Raw genomic sequence first — 23049 nt, 5'->3', positions numbered from 1 at the left:
AATACTGTTTTGTAATAGTGAAAGACCCGGGCATGCCAAAGATGATCTATCATATTGACAAGATAGTCGAGTAGCCATTCTAACAATGAAAATGCATGTCCTCAAAGATGGAAGGCAGCGGGAGAAGGCGCGATCAGGTGGGACCATTCTAGCCAATGAGAGGGCAGATACGCGTGTGAACAAGTGGAGCAACTCCAATATAAAGTCGTTTTTTTTTCATTTGACGAAATAGCACGTGTGTCCACTTATATCAGTGCATTCGCAACAACCTAACCATTACGAAAGTTATATTATATCTAATAATCCTCACGTAGCAAATTAGCTAAAACTACTCACTTCGTGGTCCTGTTTTCGTGGGACAGATTTTGGGTGAAGTAAACCCTCTCGCTTAGCCTCTTCTTCTCTGTTCATTATTAGGAGCTCGGCGCATCGTACCAGAGTCAGAGGGAGCGCGCTTGACTAAAGCACGCGCCAGACAGTGATGTGTCGCAGATTTTTAAAACTCAGAAAGAGAACCTAAAATACTGCTCAACTATCTAATACGTGCATGTGAGAAAGTGTTAAAGACTCCGAGAATAGAAAAGGCTTGTAGAGTAGGCAAAAAAGCTTGTTTTAGCCGCTGCAGAGAGTTTGGGGGATTTGGGGAGGGGGGGTTTTCTTGGAAAGAACGAGAAACATTTCGCGTTCCCTGTTTTGAGCGTGCGACCAGCAGCCTAGGAGCGATGGAACTGTCATCTATAGGCGAACAAGTGTTTGCAGTTGAATCAATAATCAAGAAGAGAGTCAGAAAGGTAAGTAATGTAGCCGTGCTTCCGAATATAAATGTAGTCTACCTATCATTGGTGTCTTATGGTTTTAACAGCCAATGTACTACCTGTACTCTTACAGAGTCTATATCAGCCATTACACAAAAGTATTGCTACGCACTTTCCGTAGTTTACACAATACATTAATATTGTCATTCTGCTGCGTTAAAGCTGCTAATTCTAACACGCAAAAAGTTTAAAATATATTTTTTTCTGCACAGAATGTTGCCTATAGGCTACATCATTTTCAATAAAGAGATCGTGGAATCTTTTCGTTTTCCTTGGTTTGTGTATGTTGTATGTAATGGATATAGACTACTACCTCAAGTAGTAAAATATAAAAGGGGTGTGTTTACCAAAATTGGGTCTCCATCGTGGGGTGTCACTGGTGGGATTGTCCGCGCGGCCAACGTGTGTGAGCTACGCAGTTTATTTGTACGTTACGCCAACAGGAGGAGAACAGAGGACGGGATGATGGATTGGGGTATCTGGGTGAAAAAAAACTGCTGCGTAATGTTACACCTCGCATGATCCATTCAATATTGTCCTATTATGTTGTTGTAGTATGATAATCACAATGAGCCTATGTTTTTCTTTTGTATGGTATTATTCTTACTAGGCATTTACTTATGCTTTCATTTTGTAAAGTTGGTTTGAAAATGGAAGATTATAATACAGTAATGTTTCATTCTATGTATTGAGTATTCTATACACGCACACCATACAATTATATTTTCTCAATGGGGAGACCTTCGCTGTGCAGCACGTTGCGCAATACGAGTTGTTTACATGTGAAGTCCTACCTATTTCCATCGCATTTTGACGATTAAGACAATTATTTTACATAAAACCCATCCATGTGCGATCACATCATCACAGTTGTAGAGTTCGACGCCTTTACATTGACGTCATCTCGTACAATCGCCATTTGAAAATAAAATTACCCCAATGATCTCGACAGTCATCTTTTTGTGCTCCTTGAACTACCGTACAAAGAGTACTAATTGTGTTATTTGCTCTCTTGCTAAATGTGCCTTTCTCTTTTGCTTCTTAGGGTAATGTGGAATACTTATTGAAGTGGCAGGGATGGCCACCAAAGTAAGTACTCTTCTTATTAATTAGTGAATGCAATACAAATGTGTATGAGTCATGTATGTATGACCTGGGTACATATAGTGCCTTCAGAAATGATTTACACCCATTGACTTTTTCCATATTTTGTTGTGTTACAGCCTGAATTTAAAATGGATTAAATCTAGATTTGTTTGGTCACTGGCCTACACACAATACCCCATAATGTCAAAGTAGAATAATATTTTTTGAAATGTTTACAAATTAATTACAAATGAAAAGCAGAAATGTCTTGTCAATAAGTATTCAACCCTTTTGTTATGGTAAGCCTAAATAAGTTAAGGAGTAAACATTTGCTTAACAATTCACATAATAAGTTGATTGGACTCACTCTGTGTGCAATAATAGTGTTGAACATGATTTTTTTATGACTACCTCATCTTTGTACCCCACATATACAATTATCTGTAAGGTCCCTCAGTTGAGCAGTGAATGTCAAACACACATTAAACCATAAAGACCAGGGAGGTTTTCCAATGCCTCGCCAAGAGGCCTATTGGTAGATGGGTAGAAAAAAGTAGGTGTCGTTCCTAACTCAGTTGCTGGAGAGTAAGGACACTGCTCGGGGATTTCACCATGATGCCAATGGTGACTTTAAAACATTTTAATGGCTGTGATAGGAGAAAACTAAGGATGGATCCACAACATTGTAGTTACTCCACAATACTAACCTAATTGACAGAGTGAAAAGAAGGAAGCCTGTACAGAATACAACTATTCCAAAACATGCATCCTGTTTGCAACAAGGCACTAAAGTGATACTGCTAAAAATGTGGCAAAGCAATTAACTTTTTGTCCGGAATACAAAGTGTTATGTTTTGGGAAAATCCAATACAACACATTAATGAGTACCAGTCTCCATAATTTTCAAACATAGGGGTGGCTGCATCATGTTATGTGTATGCTTGTAATCGTTAAGGACTGGGGAGTTTTTCAGGATAAAAAAGAAACGGAATGGAGCTAAGCACAGGGAAAATCCTAGAGGAAAACCTGGTTCAGTCTGCTTTCCACCAGACACTGGGAGATGAATTCACCTTTCAGCAAGACAATAACCTAAAACACAAGGCCAAATCTACACTGGAGTTGCTTACCAAGAAGACGGTGAGTGACAGAGTTACAGTTTTGACTTAAATCTATAGCAAGATCTGAAAATGGTTGTCTAGCAATGATCAACAACCAATTTGACAGAACTTGAAGAATTTTGAAAACAATTATGTGCAAATTTTGCACAATCCAGGTATGGAAAGCTCTTAGAGACTTACCCAGAAAGAATCACAGCTGAAATGGCTGCAAAAGGTGATTCTAACATGTATTGACTCAGGGGGTTGAATACTTATGTAAATTAGATATTTCTGTATTTCATTTTCAATAAATTGGCTTTGTCATTGTGGAGTATTATGTGTAGATGGGGGAGAAAATATATTTAATCTATTTTGAATTCAGGCTGTAACACAACAAAATGTGGAATAAGTCAAGGGGTGTGAATACTTTCTGAAGGCACTGTAATGTTCCCTCTGCTTCTGATGTCTTAGTAAAAACCTCATATCATTGGTTAAAGTGCATCTTATATTTAACACCCCTAATTCCAATTTCCTTAATCAAGGAAGTACACTGACAGAACTGGCAACCACCGTACGCCATTTGGTGCATTTTCGTAATGTGAAGAGTCCGTCCAGATCCAGCGTTAATCCGATTCCGCACGCATCTAAAACTGAAGGGTACCCTTGTTTACCAACACTTTCAATAGAAATAGAGGGGTATACTACGACGCTAGCTAGATCTACTCAGGATTTTGTAAAGCTAGCTAGCTTCACTAAGCTTTATATTCCAGCTCAGGCTTCATCCATGTTACGACCATGCATTTAGATTCTTCAGCTGCTGCTAACTCCAGCCAGGTTTGTAACTGCGCTTGCATGTCGCACGTGGCTAGTCGAACGCAGAAATCTTCATTGATAAAATGCTGAAACTGCAATCCATCAGCAAGTCTGTGCCACATTTTAGGTTTCTGCTGAAATGAAAGAACTTATCCTGAAAATTCAGCAGGCGATGGTGTGAAATGGGTTATTAGAAGTGGTGTCTTTTATTACACAATTGTTAATGCTGTCTTTGTGTGCATGAGCACCTTTTCCCCCCACACCTATCGATAAAATTATTGTATTAAGTCATACGAAAATTGTACTGTGTGTGACGTTTCAAATTCTCACTACACATTACTAAATGTGTAGTGAGATACTGTAGGGTATTTGAATATTATTAACATAATAAAATATTTAACCAGCCGTCTTAAATGGTTTCAGAGAATGAAGGGGATGATGACACGCTCTTTGCGAGAGGGAGGGAATCTGATTTGATTGGTTCTCAACTCTCAGCTCAAGCACTTCATTTAGTATAAAGTGAAGTTAGCCTGCCCCAGAGCAGGTTAGAGCTAAAGTATTCGTTGCCATATACATTTACCTGGCTAAAAGGTGAGTCACCTTCGTGTCAACAGTTATCCAGAGTTGAACTCAGAATTGACCAAAGTTAGCTTGCTAACTCCTCTATCCCGCTTCGCAGTATACCCCTCAGGAGTCAAGACAAGTGGGGAAAACATAACAAATTCCAGAATGACTCACTTGCGCAATAGAGGTTGACATTTAAAAGTGTCTGGTGATTGATTTGGTGTATTTGTAATGATATCTATTGACAATTTACAATCTGCCAGGGTTTTAAAAGGTAAGGTATAACCGCTTGCAGTCTCTATACATAAATTCATTGAAAGTTCTCATATGATTCTATAACAACTCCTGTCATTGTACCTCCTTGCCTTATTCAAGGGGATCATACCATGATGATCCTGCATAAACAGTGCTTATAGAGTGTGATTGTTTTACAGGTACAGCACTTGGGAACCAGAGGACCACATACTGGACCCACGCCTGGTGCTGGCTTATGAAGAGAAGTGAGTAGTACTGAGAGTACTGTTAGTATGAATACTGCATACTACTTCTGCTCCAGCCATTGCAATTTCATATTCTCTGTGTCTTATCAGGGAGGAGAAGGACCGAGCCCTGGCATACCGCAGGAAAGGACTCAGACCACGGAGACTCGTCTTGCGGGTACAGCGCTTACCTTTCTCCTTGTTCAGAACATCCACTTTCTTAATCCATTTCTATGTCCCTTACATTAACATAGCAATTACACAAATTACAAAACCGAACTTAATATACTATTATCTTAACTTCTCTAGGGCCAGTGGGACGATTTCGTCCCACCTACGTAACAGCCAGTGAAATCCCGTGGCGTGTTATTCAAATACCTTAGAAATGCTATTACTTCAATTTCTCAAACATATGACTATTTTACACCATTTTAAAGACTCTCGTTAATCTAACCACACTGTCCGATTTCAAAAAGGCTTTACAACGAAAGCAAAACATTAGATTATGTCAGCAGAGTACCCAGCCAGAAATAATCAGACACCCATTTTTCAAGCTAGCATATAATGTCACAAAAACCCAGAAGACAGCTAAATGCAGCACTAACCTTTAATGATCTTCATCAGATGACAACCCTAGGACATTATGTTATACAATACATGCATGTTTTGTTCAATGAAGTTCATATTTATATCAAAAACCAGCTTTTTACATTAGCATGTGATGTTCAGAACTAGCATACCCCCCGCAAACTTCCGGTAAATTTACTTAAAATGTACTAAATTACTCACGATAAACGTTCACAAAAAGCATAACAATTATTTTAAGAATTATAGATACAGAACTCCTCTATGCACTCGATATGTCCGATTTTAAAATAGCTTTTCGGTGAAAGCACATTTTGCAATATTCTAAGTAGATAGCCCGGCATCACAGGGCTAGCTATTTAGACACCCAGCAAGTTTAGCCTTCACCAAACTCCGATTTACTATTAGAAAAGTTTGATTACCTTTGGTGTTCTTCGTCAGAATGCACTCCCAGGACTTCTACTTCAATAACAAATGTTGGTTTGGTCCCAAATAATCCATTGTTATATCCAAACAGCGGCGTTTTGTTCGTGCGTTCAAGACACTATCCGAAAGGGTAAAGAAGGGTGACGAGCACGGCGCATTTCGTGACAAAAAATTTCTAAATATTCCATTACCGTACTTCGAAGCATGTCAACCGCTGTTTAAAATCAATTTTTATGCCATTTTTCTCATAAAAAAGCGATAATATTCCGACCGGGAATCTGCGTTTAGGTAAAAAGACGAAAGAAAATAAAGCACGGGGTCGACTCGTGCACGCGCCTAAGCCCATTGTCCTCTGATCGGCCACTTGCCAAACGCGCAAATGTGTTTCAGCCTGGGGCTGCCTCGATATCATTCAGCTTTTTCCCGGGCTCTGAGAGCCAATGGGAGCCGTAGGAAGTGTCACGTTACAGCAAAGATCCTCAGTCTTCAATAAACAGAGACAAGAAGAACAAGATCTTGTCAGAGAGGGCACTTCCTGTAAGGAATCTTCTCAGGTTTTTGCCTGCCATATGAGTTCTGTTATACTCACAGACACCATTCAAACAGTTTTAGAAACTTTAGGGTGTTTTCTATCCAAAGCCAATAATTAAATGCATATTCTAGTTACTGAGCAGGAGTAGTAACCAGATTAAATCGGGTACGTTTTTTTATCCGGCCGTGTCAATACTGCCCCCTACCCCCAACAGGTTAAGCCTGCGTCACACGAAGCAATTTATGTGTCATCTCAAGCAACTTTGCTGATACATGAAGCAATTCAAACGCAATTGAAGTTGCATGCAACGTCCAATCTTATCATACATCACATCATGGTTGCATAAATTATTTGATCATCCAAATGTTTGCTAATTGTAACAACATCGATATACAGTGCATTCGGAAAGTATTCAGATCCCTTGACTTTTTCAACATTTTGTTAAGTTACAGCCTTATTCTAAAATGGATTAAATAAAAACATTTCCTAATCAATCTACACACATCCCCCCATAATGACAAAGCGAAAGCAGGTTTTTAGAAATGTTTGCAAATGTATTAAAAATAAAAAACAGATACCTTATTTACCTAATTCAGAACCTTTGCTATGAGACTAGACATTTTGCTCAGGTGCATCCTGTTTCCATTGATCATCTGTGAGATGTTTCTACAACTTGATTGGAGTGCACTTGTGGTAAATTCAATTGATTGGATATGATTTGGAAAGGCACACACCTGTCTATATTAGTTCCCACAGTTGGCAGTGCATGTCAGAGAAAAAACCAAGCCATGAGGTTGAAGGAATTGTCCGTAGAGCTCCGAGACAGGATTGTGTCGAGGCACAGTTCTGGGGAAGGGTACAAAAAAAAAGTCTGCAGCATTGAAGGTCCCCAAGAACACAGTGGCTTCCATTATTCTTAAATGGAAGAAGTTTGGAACCACCAAGACTCTTCCTAGAGCTGGCCACCTGGCCAAACTGAGCAATTGGGGGAGAAGGGCCTTGGTCAGGGAGGTGACCAAGAAGCCGATGGTCACTCTGACAGAGATCTAGAGTTCCTCTGTGGAGATGGGAGAACCATCCAGAAGGACAACTATCTCTGCAGCACTCCACCAATCAGGCCTTTATGGTAGAGTGGCCGGACGGAAGCCACTCCTCAGAAAATAGCTGTGCTGCGATGCTCCCCATCCAACCTGACAGAGCTTGAGGGGATCTGCAGAGAAGAATGGGAGAAACTCCTCTAATGCAGCTGTGCCAAGCTTGTAGCGTTTACCCAAGAAGACTCGAGGCTGTATTCGCTGCCAAAGGTGCTTCAACAAAGTACTGAGTAAAGGGTCTGAATACTTATGTAGATGTGATATTTCCAAAAACCTGTTTTTGCTTTGCCATTATGGTGTATTGTGTGTAGATTGATGAGGGAAAAAAACAATTTAATCAATTTTAGAATAACGCTGTAACGTAACAAAATGTGGAAAAAGTCAAGAGGTCTGAATACTTTCTGTATTTACTGTATATTTACAGCCCTCTTTTCCCCAATAAAACAAAATGTGCAGTGTTGATTCAAAGTCTCTGAGGTGACCAGGACATGAGTGTGTCCTAACAGGGTGAGGAGACAAAGTAGCCAGTGGTGGTTGTAGTTCTGGGGCCTGACCAGCTTGCACAATATCCTTCCTGTATGACTGACAGGGTATTGGGGCTGTGGGGGGGATCAGTTTCCATTTCTACAGTTCAGTATAGGCAGTCAGCAAATGCAGCTTGCATGCCAATAAGACCCATTGACTAACTGGACATAGCACAGCTCCAGACACATATACATTTGATCCATGGACATTGATGGACAGGTGGTGGGTTGCAGAGGAAGTGGAGCTGATTAAGCATGGTGCGCAAAGACCACTATCTCAGTCAATCCCCAGCCACCATAAACGATCACATACAGCAAGTTTTACCATCCAGGGGTGCCTCTTGTTTGCCATAAATGGCATATTTCCTTTATAGGTACAGTTGAAGTCGGAAGTTTACATACACTTAGGTTGGAGTCATTAAAACTCGTTTTTCAACCACTCCACACATTTCTTGTTAACAAACTATAGTTTTGGCAAGTCGGTTAGGACATCTACTTTGTGCATGACAAAAGTCATTTTTCCAATAATTATTTCACATATAATTCACTGTATCACAATTCCAGTGGGTGAGAAGTTTACATACACTAAGTTGACTGTGCCTTTAAACAGCTTGGAAAATTCCCGAAAATGATGTCATGGCTTTAGAAGCTTCTGATAGGCTAATTGACATCATTTGAGTCAATTGGAGGTGTGCCTGTGGATGTATTTCAAGGCCTACCTTCAAACTCAGTGCCTCTTTGCTTGACATCATGGGAAAATCAAAAGAAATCAGCCAAGACCTCAGACGAAAAAAATGGTAGACTTCCACAAGTCTGGTTCATCCTTGGGAACATTTTCCAAACGCCTGAAGGTACCACGTTCATCTGTACAAACAATAGTACGCAGGTATAAACACCATGGGACCACGCAGCTGTCATACCGCTCAGGAAGGAGACGCATTCTGTCTCCTAGAAATGAATGTACTTTGGTGCGAAAAGTGCAAATCAATCCCAGAACAACAGCAAAGGACATTGTGAAGATGCTAGAGGAAACGGGTACAAAGGTATCTATATCCACAGTAAAACGAGTCTTATATCGACATAACCTGAAAGGCCGATCAGCAATGAAGAAGCCACTGCTCCAAAACCGCCATAAAAAAGCCAGACTACGGTTTGCAACTGCACATGGGGACAAAGATCGTATTTTTTGGAGAAATGTCCTCTGGTCTGATGAAACAAAATATAGAAGTGTTTGGCCATAATGACCATCGTTATGTTTGGAGGAAAAATTGGGAGTCTTGCAAGCCGAAGAACACCATCCCAACCGTGAAGCACGGGGGTGGCAGCATCATGTTGTGGGGATGCTTTGCTGCAGGAGGGACTGGTGCCCATCACAAAATAGACGACATCATGAGGAAGGAAAATTATGTGGATATATTGAAGCAACATCTCAATACATCAGTCAGGAAGTTAAAGCTTGGTCGCAAATGGGTCCCCTCGACAATAGGTCTGCACCTAGATTCAACTGGCCTGGAATGTGCACTGCTGACAGTGAGCGCAGGTGTGTGTGTGTGTGCCCACAGATGTGTCCGTGATGCAACTTGGTGCATGGCCAGTGAGCGGACTTCGTCCTGGCGATTGACGTACGCGATCGAGGTTGAGTTGTCAGAATGAATCAGAACGTGATTCGTTCCGACAATGAATTTTGCCTCTATCCTGGGGGCAAAATGTAATAGAGCCAGCCGTATCACTTCCAGCTCCAAAACATCTATATGAAGATTTGTGTTCTTCCCACTGACCGTTCGTTTTGCGTCCGTCGTAAACTGCCCCCCATCCCTTCAGGGAGGTGTCGGTCTTTATGACAACCTGCAAGACTACTGGACCCAGCTGGACCCCAGCTGAGAGTATCCTTGGGCTTTGCCAGAAGGATAGGCTGTGGCGACATTGCCACGTAATGGTTATCATTCGATAACGGTCTCAGTTCGTATGAATGTGTTGGCTTATAAACCATTGTTGGTTAGGTCTCATGCGTAATAAGCCAAGTGGTAAGACTGCTGATGCCACAACCATCAGCCCCTGTAAAACCATAACCTGGTGAGCCCTGACAGTACGGCTCCGGTGGAGTGGGCGTGCTGCAGTCAGAATGCACCTCTGTCTGGTGACTATTAGGCCTGAGCGCATAGAGTTCAGTTCCAAGCCTAAGAAGCTTGTATGTTGACGAAGAGTGAGACAACTCTTTTCACAGTTTATCAGGAAACCCAGATTGTGGATATGATTTATCACTATCCTGGTGTGTGTCTCGACCAATTCTCTCGACTTCGCTATTATAAGACAGTTGTCTAGATAGACAGGATACGGATATTGTGCTGTCTGACTACTTTGAATAGACGGCGGTGTGTTAACATGCGAAAAGGTAGTTTTCGTAATGATTTGTTCAACACCCTCAAATCTAAGATCAGTCTCATGCCACTGTCTTTCTTTGGCAATCGAAAATATCTCTGATAATGACCTGTATTTTTTGTCTGCTTCCATAACTGGGCGAATAGCTCCTTTTCCTACAAGGGAGGTTATTTCCTGTTCTAGAATAGGGGCCACTTGAGCTTAAACTGTTGTGGGCTTGACACCAGCAAACTGCAACGCGTAACCCTTCCAAATTGTATTCAATACCCAAGGGGGAGGTGCACATGCGTGTTTCCATACACTCAGTCTGCTGGACAGATCTGCTCTTTCTATTAGAGAGAGTAGGGCTGTCGTTTGATTTGGAATAGCTAACTGGGCTACAGGCAGAGGCTGCTGTGCAGTTTGACGATTTATATTTTTAACTGTTTAGCCAAGTCACAGGCAGGGCTGCTGCATGACTGGAATTAAACTGTGTGTCTCAGTGAAACCTAACTGTCCCAGCCTTATGTTTTGCCTTGTGCTTATGGAATCTTTGTCTAAGGCCATGACGCTCATAAGAACGAGTGGACAGGAGAATGGGTGGGAGACACAGGAGTGTGTACACTTAGTGTGCGCCGAAGGGATGTGTGGAAGTGTGTGTCTTGTGTGACCATATACCGGGCGGCTTTTGCTGGCAGTGGGCAATCTGTAGCTAGTCTTCTCTTTCGTGTTGCTACCAGGCGTGGAGCAGGATTCTCTGACTGTAGGATACAACACAAAGTCCCTCACAGGAAGGCTCTCAGGCCCTTAGCGGTCTCTTCACTCTGTACGCCTGGGCAATGTGCTGTTGCTGAGGGCGGAAAGGATTGCGATTCCAGCCTCCTCACACCAGCGTGGGACACCTCAGGTGACTGAGTGGGTCTGTCCTGGGCCCGGGAAGCACTCGCAGAGCAATGGCGAGCCTCCCCTGTCTTGGCAAGGCTAGTTGGGATGGGGCAGGGAAAGGAGCTGGTTAAGTGTGCCTTGAATTCTAAATAAATCACAGACAGTGTCACCAGCAAAGCACCATCACACCACCTTCTCCATGCTTCACAGTGGGCACCACACATGCGGAGATCATCCATTCACCTACTCTGCGTCTCACAAAGTCACAGCGGTTGGAACAAAAAATCTCAAATTTGGACTCATCAGGCCAAAGGACAGATTTCCACCGGTCTAATGTCCATTGCTAGTGTTTCTTGACCCAAGCAAGTCTCTTCTTATTATTGGTGTCCTTTAGTAGTGGTTTCTTTGCAGCAATTCACCGATGAAGGCCTGATTCACGCAGTCTCTTCTGAACAGTTGGTGTTGAGATGTGTCTGTTATTTGAAACATTTATTTGGGCTGCAATCTGAGGTGCAGTTAACTCTAATGAACTTATCCTCTGCAGCAGGGATAACTCTGGGTCTTCCTTTCCTGTGGCAGTCCTCATGAGAGCCAGTTTCATCATAGCGCTTGATGGTTTTTGCAATTGCACTTTAAGAAACTTTCAAAGTTCTTGAAATTTTCCGCATTGACTGACCTTCATGTCTTAAAGTAATGATGGAATGTCATTTCTGCTTGCTTATTTGAGCTGTTCTTGACATAAAATGGACTTGGTCTTTTAGCAAATAGGGCTATCTTATATATATCACCCCTATCTTGTCACAGCACAACTGATTGTAAAGAAATTCCATAAATTAACTTTTAACAAGGCACACCTGTTAATTGAAATGCATGAAGCTGGTTGAGAGAATGCCCAGAGTGTGCAAAGCTGTCATCAAGGCAGGTGGCTACTTTGAAGAATCTCAAATATAAAATATATTTGAATTTGTTTAACACTTTTTTGTTTACTATATGATTCCATATGAGTAGGTGTGTCCAAACTTTTGACTGGTACTGTATGTTCTTCGCCGCTTGGTCGAAGTTGTATGCCGTCTGAAATTGAGCAGTTTAGACGAAAAATAAGTATAGATGAATTTACAGATGATAAGAATGGTGGCTTTGATAAACAGCAGTTTCTGAATAAAGCAAGAGTGACACTCTCCGGCAGGGCAGTGCGTATTATACCCTCTGGGGAGGGACCAATCACTGCCTGCAGTGGCCAAGACGGGACTTGGGTGGTTTCATAGTTAAAAATGATTCAGTGGTGCTGTCTTACTACTTATAGCATAGTAAGAACTCGATTTCAAGATTAAGTAAAACTCAAACTGTTTTAAAGTCACCATTGGCCTCATGGTGAAATCCCTGAGTGGTTTCCTTCCTCTTCGGCAACTGAGTTAGGAAGGATTACTCTATATTTGTAGTGACTCGGTGTGTTGATACACCATCCACGATCTTTACCCATCTACCAATAGGTGCCCTTCTTTGCGAGGCATTGGAAAACCCCAATGGTCTTTGTGGTTGAATCTGTGTTTGAAATTGGATTTGGAGTCAAATGTTTTTTTTTGTATGTAGGGCAGACAATTGTCTGCTCATATTCCAAATTTTGGCAATATCAGAGCTTGCAATATTGGGTTAAATGAGCTTATGTGGCCCAGCACCCCTCCAGCCAGGCATTATTCTGTCCTGTTTGAGTTTAGGGGGTGTCCCAATATCTATAAATGTAACTACTTTTGCAGTAAAATATTTTTACACAACCATCCATTTCTTATACAGTGCCTTCAAATAGTATTAAGATCCTTTGACTTTTTCCACATTTTGTTACGTTCCAGCCTTTTTCTAAAATTGATTAAATCGTTTTTTTCCCTCATCAATCTACACACATTACCCCATAATGACAAAGCAAAAATAGTTTTTTAGACATTTTTTCTAATAAAAAAATTGTATTCAGACCCTGTACTCAGTACTCAGTACATTTGGCAGCGATTACAGCCTCGAGTCTTCTTGGATATGACACTACAAGCTTGTCACACCTATATCACACCTATATTTCTGGTTCACCAACTACTTCTCAGACAGAGTTCAGTATGTCAAATCGGAGGGCCTGTTGTCCGGACCTCTGGCAGTCTCTATGGGGGTGCCACAGTGTTCAATTCTCAGGCTGACTCTTTTCTCTGTATACATCAATGATGTCGCTCTTACTGCTGGTGATTCTCTGATCCACCTCTATGCAGACGACACCATTCTGTATACTTTTGGCCCTTCTTTGGACACTGTGTTAACAAACCTCCAGACGAGCTTCAATGCCATACAACTCTCCTTCTGTGGCCTCCAACTGCTCTTAAATGCAAGTAAAACTAAATGCATGCTCTTCAACCAATCGCTGCCAGCACCTGCCCGCCCGTCTAGCATCTCTACTCTGGACGGATCTGACTGAGAATATGTGGACAACTACAAATACCTAGGTGTCTGGTTAGACTGTAAAGTCTCCTTCCAGACTCACATCAAGCATCTACAATCCAAAATTAAATCTAGAATTGGCTTCCTATTTCGCAACAAAGCATCCTTCACTCATGCTGCCAAACATACCCTCGTAAAACTGACTATCCTACCGATCCTTGACTTCACATTTACAAAATAGCCTCCAACACTCTACTCAGCAAATTGGATGCAGTCTATCACAGTGCCATCCGTTTTGTCACCAAAGCTTTATATACTACCCACCACTGTGACCTGTATGCTCTCGTTAGCTGGCCCTCGCTTCATATTCGTCGCCAAACCCACTGGCTCCAGGTCATCTATAAGTCTTTGCTAGGTAAAGCCCCGCCTAATCTCAGCTCACTGGTCACCATAGCAGCACCCACCCGTAGCACGTGCTCCAGCAGGTGTATTTCACTGGTCACCCCCAAAGCCAACTCTTCCTTTGGCTGCCTTTCCTTTCAGTTCTCTGCTGCCAATGACTGGAACGAATTGCAAAAATCACTGAAGCTGGAGGCTCATATCCTCCTCACTAACTTTAAGAATCAGCTGTCAGAGCAGCTTACAGATCATTGCACCTGTACATAGCCCATCTGTAAATATCCCACCCAACTACCTCATCCCCATATTGTATTTTTTATTTTTTTTTGCTCCTTTGCACCCCAGTATCTCTACTTGCACATTCATCTTCTACTCATCTATCACTCCAGTGTTTAATTGCTAAATTGTAATTATTTTGCCACTATGGCCTATTTATTGCCTTACCTCACTAATCTTACTTCATTTGCACACACTGTATATAGACTTTTCTATTGTGTTATTGACTGTATGTTTGTTTATTCCATGTGTAACTCTGTATTGTTTGTGTCGCACTGCTTTGCTTTATCTTGGCCAGGTCGCAGTTGTAAATGAGAACTTGTTCTCAACTGGCCTATCTGGTTAAATAAAGGTTAAATAAAATAAAATAATTGGGGGAGTTTCTCCCATTCTTCTCTGCAGATCCTCTCAAGCTCTGTCTGGTTGGATAGGGAGCGTCGCTACACAGCTATTTTCAGGTCTCTCCAGAGATGTTCGATCGGGTTCAAGTCCGGGCTCTGGCTGAGACATTGAGACTTGTCCCGAAGCCAATACTGGGTTGTTTTGGCTGTGTGCTTTAGGTCGTTGTCCTGTTGGAAGATGAACCTTCGCCCAAGTCTGAGGTCCTGACCGCTCTGTTTTCATCGTGCCAGGTGTTGTCCAGACGGGATGCTTGGCATTCAGGCCAAAGAGTTCAATCTTGGTTTCATCAGACCAGAGAATCTTGTTTCCCATGGTCTAAGAGTCTTTTGGCAAACTTCAAGAGGGCTGTCATGTGCCTTTTACTGAGGATGGTTGTCCTTCCGAAAGGTTCTCCCATCTCCACAGAGTAACTCTAGAGCTCTGTCAGAGTAACCATCGGCTTCTTGGTCACCTTTCTGACCAAGGACCTTCTCCCCCGATTGCTCAGTTTGCCCGGGCGGCCAGCTCTAGAAAGAGTCTTGGTGGTTCTAAACTTCTTCCATCCACTGTTCTTGGGGACCTTCAATTTTGGTACCCTTCCCCAGATCTGTTCCTCGACACAACCCTGTCTCAGAACTCTACGGACAATTCCTTCGACCTCATGGCTTGGTTTTTTCTCTACATGCACTGTCAACTGTGGGACCTTTATATAGACAGGTGTGTTCCTTTCCAAATCATGTCCAATCAATTGAATTTACCACAGGTGGACTCCAATGACGTTGTAAAAACATCTCAAGGACGATCAATAGAAACAGGATGCACCTGAGCTCAATTTCGAGTCTGATAGCAATGGGTCTGAATACTTATGTAAATAAGGTATTTGTTTATTTTTAATACATTTGCAAACATTTCTAAAAAACCTTTTTTCGCTTTGTCATTATTGGGTATTGTGTGTAGATTGCTGAGGATTTGTTTTCTTTAATCCATTTTAGAATAAGGCTGTAACAAAATGTGGAAGAAGTCAAGGGGTCTGAGTACTTATCGACGGCACTGTATGGGAGACCTTAGAGATATGGAAAAACATGGTTGTGCTTTGTTATACCTCGGGTAGCGGTATCTCAAAGACTAAAGCCCTTTTTGAAGATTGGCTATTAGCGTACTGGGTCTGAACGGAACGATATGACCACTCATGTAAACATTTTTCAGCGCCCTGATTGGACATTGCATACAGTCAGTTGTGTGACATAGAAATCAAGCCTATCTCTTGCGTTGCAACTAAGTTGCAGGCAATTTTTGTGGTGACACACTGAGCATCACTGATGCCACTTTGTTTCAATCAACAGAAATTGCGTCCAGATTGCTACGTGTGACATCGGCTTTAGTCTTCTCTTCTCCTACAGAATATCTATGCCATGGACCTCCGTAGTGCACACAAAGTCCCAGATACCCCTCGTCTGCGCCTCTCCCTTACCCGCTCCATGGGCTCCGAGCTGGACCAGGGCAGTCTGCCATACAGGGCGGGGGAGGGAGGGAGTGTCTACCGCCGCCTGGCAAGACGCAAGAACAAGCAGAGGGTGTCCAAACCTGTGTCTGACAACAATTCCCTTCAACCACTGACCCGCATACAGGACCCCATGGAGCATGAATGGCAAGGCGCAGAGGAGAGACCGGAATCAGACACACGTGAAAACAGTCTATTCAGTTTGTTTTCTATCAAACATTTCATGAAATATTTGATCATCTATTTTTTATCTCGGTTTGAAGGTCAGGATTGGTCCTATTTGTGGTATATTGATCTCATTTCCTGTCTCTTTCTCTCTTAAGGGCATAGCCGGTCAGAGTGCAGCTCTCCCATGATGGAGCAGGAGGTGGAGTCGTCGACTGACAGAGTGGAGAGTTGTGGTTCCGCACTGGGCTCTGGAGATGAGACATTGGGGGGTGGGGCCTTGTTGAGGGTGACAGGGGCAGGGTACAGGTCAGAGGGTGGGACCTCTGAAACTGGACAGGAACAAATGGATAGGACTGACCAATCAGAGAGCTGTGTTTCTGCAGAGGGACCAAAATACCTTAACATTAGCAATAGGTTAGTGAACAGTGGCACAGAAGTGGAATTGGGGACAGATACTTTGATTGACAAGGTAGAAAGGTTAGGCACAGCTAATGTTATTGAGAGGGTAGAGGGGTTGGGGACAGATTATTTTATTGACAAGGTAGAGATGGGGACACATATTCTGATTGACGGGGATAGCACTTCAATGGTGGATGTTGGAGATGAAACCGTGGCTGATGGTTCAGTGGTCTGTACCGATGTTGAGGTTGCAGAGGAAGTGGTGGAGAATGACACAAAACAGCAAGGTGAAGAGGTTGTGACACAGTGTCCAGACAGTAGTGGCGCAGAAGTGAATCCTGGCAAAGTGATTGTGACCAATGTGACTATCAACTCTTTGACCGTAACTTTCAAAGAGGCCTTGGCAGCTGAAGGGTTTTTTAAGGGCTGAATGACAGAGTTCTGAGAGAGGATTAGAGAACATGTGAGGTTATACATGAAATGCAGCCCATATGTTGAATTTACCACTTAGGAACATGTTTAGATAAACAACCACAATATCATGTGTCATTATAGATGTTTACAAAGCCTCAGAGTAAATTGATACCAATTACTAGGGTTTTGGTGAGGTATTGTACCTTAGAGAATTGGGTGGTAATTGTCACATTGTGTTTGGTTCTGGAAAGATTAGTAAGAGATGAGGAAAGATGGATGAGGGAGAGAGCAGTTGACTCCTGAATGTCATATTTATAACATTACTACTTCTCCAACGTCTCTTATTCCAGGAGGCTCATTTCGGTGGCTCTTTTTTCTAACGCTTTTGTATTAAGTCGTCTGTCTTCCTCAGTATTAACAGTAAGTTCTGCATGTCCCGTATGTCATGCACACCCTTGTCTCCATTCAATTTTTTTTGTTTGATTTCTATAACAAAGAAATAGAAAGGAGATGGAATGCCTGGAGGGATAGAAGTTTAAGCATTTCAAGATGAAGGCTGGCTGCGTTGAAGTATTGTTTCCTTTATTTTACTTCTCAAATTAAGAGCCTACCTGATTCTATTTTTGTATTACCATTTGATAGTCCACCCCTCGCTAAGCCTTTGTGCATTTCTAAAGAGGGGATATCAGTTTACACCACTCATTCCTAAATGTGTTTTAGGTCTCATTTCAGTTAGTCCTTTTTCTAACGCATTTGTATAAAGTCAACTGTCTTCCTCAGTATTTACAGTAAGTTCTGCATGTCCTGTCAATCACGCACAGCCTTGTCCTTCATTACATTCAATGTTTATTTCTATGACAAAAATAGAAAGTAAAGAAGGAATTCCTGGAAGGATAGAAGTTCAGCATTTCAAGATGAAGGCTGGCTACGTTAAAGTATTGTTTTTACTTCCAGGTAAAAAAGGCATATTCTTGTATTACCAATTGATAGTCCACCCCTCTCACTAAGCCTTTGTGCATGTCTAAAGAGGAAATCAGTTTACACCATTGTTGCAGTAGGAAATGTGCAAACGTTCTCGGTTGTATTTATCGCATGTCACATGTAAAAGCTAAATTAAATGTCACGTGTTGAAAAATGTATCTTTGGTCACAATGACATGTCAAATGTCTTCTCTATACCATATGCCTAGAAATATATAGTGTAAAATCTACGTGTTTGAGATTCATATAACAGGATGGATATTACCTCAACATTTTGGCATGGAATAAAACATGTTAGCAGTAACAGAAGTGTCCTCGCTGGTCCATTTTAGTAGCCGTTTTGGAAATGCATTTGCAGCAACTTGTGCCTCCTTTTATCACCACTAAGGGTCAGTCTCCTCAGGGAACCATGTATTTAGGTCGATCCCCCCACCCCCCAAAAATAAAAACCACTCATTTGACTAGCTACAAGCAAAAATATTCAGCACATTTTTCATTTTATTATAAAAAAAAAAAACAGTATTTGAGTCCACAGTTCTTTGTACAGTAAAAAATATTAAATTAAACTCTCAAAGTTCTGAGCAGAAAGATAAATTGGGGTTGGGAGGGACAGCAATTATTCTGGGGCAGGAGAAGGGGACCAGTGCATTGGGCTCAAGTCCAGAGGGAAAAGTAAGGGTGAGGAAGAGAGCGACTGGTCACGTCTCTCCCCTTCCTCAGTTCTATGCAGCACAGTTCATTTGGATCCATTCCCTCTGTTTTACAAGAACAGTAATGTCCTATACACTGGCAGACCCCCCCCCCCCCCCCCCCCCCAATACCTCATGTACTCTAAACTTTACAGGCATATAGGTATGTGCCCCCCCCACCTCCAATACTGTCTACAGGAGTGCTCACACATTCGAGGGTGAGGGAGGGCATGTGTGTTCAGTGAGAGGGCTGGCCCTTCCAGTATTGATGTCCAATGGTTAGGCATTTCAAATGTAGTCGCCATTGGCCACTGAAACTTGCAGCAGGCCCTCAACCACAAACACTCATTTTATTCCAGATTGAAAGCCCAACCCAGACATCAGTGAAATGAAATAACCCACCCCCATTTCAATAACAAAAATATATTCTATGTGAATTGTAGCAGTCTTAGGGTATATGCCAACAAACCGCCAAAAAACGAAAATAAATAAAGTAAACCCAAACTTTTAAAAGAAAGATATGCATGATGTTTGGATTTATAATAATATTAATCCAAATCACTCTGCTAAACTGATAAGACTGATTTATGGAGAAATTAGAATAAGTCCATTGCATTAAATTATTTGCGCTTACATTTTTCAAAATTTTTAAAATCTTAAACATTTCTTAAAAAGGCAAATACTCCCAAACCCCAAAAATATTACCTGCGTCGTATTCTCTAAGGGAGATACCATCCCCCTATTTGTACACAATTGGCAAAAAATATATTAACAGCAATAACTTACCATTCATTTATTAATCGACGTGATGATTTATAGTTGCATCTCCCATAGGAAGTTCACTTCAATGTATTTTTTATTGAAAACATTAAATAATATTAATAGTAAAAAAAGAAAAGAAAGGCTAACTGTCCCAGGTGCAGTCCCGAAAGCACAGCGAGGCTACATGTCTAAAGTGTTATGATTAATGTTCTGCCCAAGGTCCTGGCTGTTCCCAGACAGCATGTCAGGTCCTCCAGGCCCATGGAGACCACTCATCCCACTGAGTTGAGACAGCATGGCATTCTGGTCTGGCCCAAACTGGTCCATTGAGTTCTGCTGCTGAGGCGGCTGTTGAGAGGGGACCACCATACCAGGGTGGTGCTGGGTTAGCTGGCCTGGGTGCGGGGAGCCCGTCTGGGTCTGTGGGGAGATATGATGAGGGGAAGGCTGGGGCTGCATGCGCGGGGAGGGGCTAGAGTGTGATGGCTGGGACTGGGGTCGCGGGGAGGGCTGGGGCGAGCGCACTTGGTTGCTGAGGGACGTGGACAGCGTCTGGCCCTGCAGGTGAGGGGACTGGGCCATCTGCTGCTGGGGGCTCATGGGGCTGCTGTGCTGGGCCGGAGAGCCCCCACCCAGGTGCTGCTGCTGTTGAAGCAGCCTCTGGTGCAGTGCCTGCTGGAGCAGAGCCTGGGAGGACTGTGGCTGGGGGGTGCCCTGCGGGGGCTGCTGTGGGGGGCCGCCTACTCCAGTACCCGGACCCCCCTCAGCCCCCTGGTGGCCCACCATGGCATTCTGGTGTTGTTGCTGCTGCATCTGGAGTTGGTGCTGATGCTGGAGCCTCTGCTGGAGCACTGCAGCAGCTTGCTGCTGGGCCACCGTGCTGGGGTAACCCTGCTGCTGCTGCCCTGGCTGGGCTCCAGGCTGCTGCTGCAGTCCAGACTGGCCCTGACCAGGCTGCTGGGGGGCCATGCCCGGCTGGCCCATGTAGCCCTGCTGTTGGAACTGGGTATGGTTCCCAATCTGTTGCTGCTGCTGTTGCTGTTGTAGTTGGAGATGCCTCCTCATAAGGAGCTCTCTGAACTGGGGGTTTATGTTGGCCATGTTAGGTGCCTGCTGGCCTGGCATCCCTCCTTGCTGATGCTGCTGCTGTTGATGCTGCTGAAGTGCTGCCACCTGTTGCTGCTGCAAACTACTAAGCATAGGACGCTGCTGCTGCGGTTGTTGCTGCTGCTGTACTTGCTGTAGCTGGGTCATGGTGGGCATGTTGACTCCCTGACCCATGTGCATACCTGGCTGACTAGCCACAGCATTCACATTGACCTGTTGGCCACCCATACCTCCTGGAACTCTGCCTGGACCTGGCCCGCCAGGGGCTCCCGGGGGTCCTGGGCCCCCCTTATACTTGGAGGCTCTCTGCTTGATAAAGGCAGCCATTAGCTGAGGGTTTGAGCGGAGGATGTTGAGCACCTGCTGTTGCTGCTCGGGTGAGCTGGGGGAGCGAAGGGTACGCAGCAGTTCCTGAAGGGCAGCCTGCGGGAGGTTCCCACCCCCAGCTGCACCACCTTGCTGCACCATACCAATCAACCCACCAGGTCCCTGAGCCTGCTGCCGCTGTTGCATTTGCTGCGGTTGTTGCTGCTGAGGCGCCACCATGCCTGGATGTCCCATCATGGCTTGTCTCTGCTGGGGTGGCATTCCCTGGCCAGCCCACTGTTGCTGGGGGTTCTGAAGCGGGGGACCAACCCTCTGCTGCTGCACCTGTGGAGGCAGCTGACCCTGGGGATTAGGCTGCTGCTGCATGGGGCTGGGGCCAGGGCCCACCATCATACCTGGAGGACCCTGCTGCTGCTGTTGTTGCTGCTCCATGTGAGCCCTGGCAGCAGCCTGAGCTGCCTGAGCATGGGGAGGCAGCCCCTGGGCCCCCACCATGCCCACCCCAGGGTGGGCCATGCCCATCTGGCCCTGGGGCTGTTGGTGGTGAGGGTGCGGAGGCATCATGCCAGCTGCCTGCGCCGCCTGCCTCTGCAGGGCCATCTTCCTTTGGGCGTCTGCCACTTGTTGAATCTTCATGGCGATCTCCACAGCTGCTGGAGGAGGCCCTGAAGGAGGTTGCTGCTGCTGCTGGGGCATAGAAGGCTGGCCAGGGTTGGGCTGCTGTTGAGGTGGTTGCTGCTGAGGTGGTGTGGCTGGTCCCAGGCCCGGTTTGCCTTGGGACTGAGGGTGCGGTGAGGAGCCTGGAGGCCTGTTGGTGTAAGGGGGCAGGCTGTTGGGGTGTTGCTGGAGCTGTTGGGGGTTTGAGGCCTGGGACTGCTGCTGGACCTGAGGAACCATCTGCTGTTGCTGGGGGGAGTTCATCATCCCCCCTCCAGGCATCTGCTGGAACTGGTGGTGAAGCTGGTGGTGCTGCTGAGGCATCCCACCTTGCTGCTGCTGCAAAGTTCCTCCACCACCCATCCCTGGCTGGGGCCCAGGAGGTATGTTGGGCTGGGTGGGTGTCTGTGGTGTTGGGGGCTGGGTGCCTCCTGATGTGGGTGTACTGGGGGCTGTGGTGCCATTGTTACCTGGTGATGGCAGCCCCCCAGGAGGTCCTCCTCCACCGCAGGCAGGCTGGCCCACCCTCTGCATGCTGGCCATCCTTCTCCGAAGCATCTGAGCCTGCTGGAGGCGGTGCTGGAGTTGCTGCTGGCGGAGCTTGTGCTTGATGTTGAGGCAGAAGGGTACGGGGCACTTGTTCTCCTGGCAGTGCTTGGCGTGGTAGCAGCACAGGGCGATGAGTTGCTTGCAAATGGGGCAGCCACCGTTGGTCTTGCGCTTGCATCCCTTGGTGTGCTGTACCACACGCTTCATCTTCTGGCAGGACGGCAGGGAGCAGTTGGCATTGCGGCATTGGCAGGCGTGGACCAGGGACTGGATGCAGCGCTGAATGCTGAGGCGGCGGGAGTCCCCGGGGCTCTGAGTGGCAGCGGCCGCGGCGTTGTTGCTCTCGTCGTCCAGGCCCAGGCCCAGCTTCTCCATCTTGTGTTCATGGCCCTTAGTGTTATAGCAGGTGATACACAGGTCGTAGTCCTCGCAGACGGTGCAGTGGAAGCGTGTCTCCACGCTTGCCTTGCACTCGTTGCAGGTGTAGACGAAGCGGTCCTGGCTCTGATTGTGTAGCTCCACCAGCATGCACATGGAGCTCCACTTGGCTCTCCTCAGGGAGGAGAACTCCAGGTGCTTGTCCCGGGCCAGCGTCAGGAAGGCGTCACGCCCATCCATCAGGTCGCAGGCCATTAGGGGGTCCGGGTCCGTGATGGGGGGCAGGGAGTTGGCAGTGGGGCCGGCAATGAGACGGATCACAAAGAACACCTGCAGGAGGCAGATAAAGGATGAGCACTGGGACTGAGAGTATGTGTGTGTGTGTCTTT

General features: G+C 44.7%; 2 protein-coding genes across 14 annotated transcripts in view; one reads left to right on the top strand and one right to left on the bottom strand.

Annotated features, from left to right (window-relative positions):
* The first annotated feature begins 441 nt into the window (after nt 1–441).
* LOC106607170 (uncharacterized) lies at nt 442–18494 on the top strand. Its single transcript, XM_014203824.3, has 6 exons — nt 442–791; nt 1861–1904; nt 4810–4875; nt 4966–5032; nt 16130–16412; nt 16554–18494. Exons 1-6 carry the CDS (start codon nt 723–725, stop codon nt 17225–17227), a joined length of 1203 nt encoding a protein of 400 aa, XP_014059299.1. The 5' UTR covers nt 442–722; the 3' UTR covers nt 17228–18494.
* A 177-nt stretch (nt 18495–18671) lies between these two features.
* The window catches only part of ep300b (E1A binding protein p300 b), a 29172-nt gene continuing 24794 nt past the window's right edge, over nt 18672–23049 (bottom strand). For all 13 annotated transcript variants that reach the window (XM_014203808.3, XM_014203811.3, XM_014203813.3 and 10 more), the window contains exon 29: nt 18672–22990. In XM_014203808.3, the coding sequence (XP_014059283.2) occupies nt 19823–22990 (3168 nt within the window). In that variant the 3' untranslated portion in view covers nt 18672–19822. The remainder of the gene's footprint in view (nt 22991–23049) is intronic.

Source organism: Salmo salar, chromosome 06 (assembly GCF_965601325.2).
Source record: "Salmo salar chromosome 06, fSalSal1, whole genome shotgun sequence".
Classification (NCBI taxonomy): domain Eukaryota; kingdom Metazoa; phylum Chordata; class Actinopteri; order Salmoniformes; family Salmonidae; genus Salmo; species Salmo salar.
Note: the sequence above shows the minus strand (reverse complement) of the source record. Positions and strands in the feature narration are given on the sequence as shown.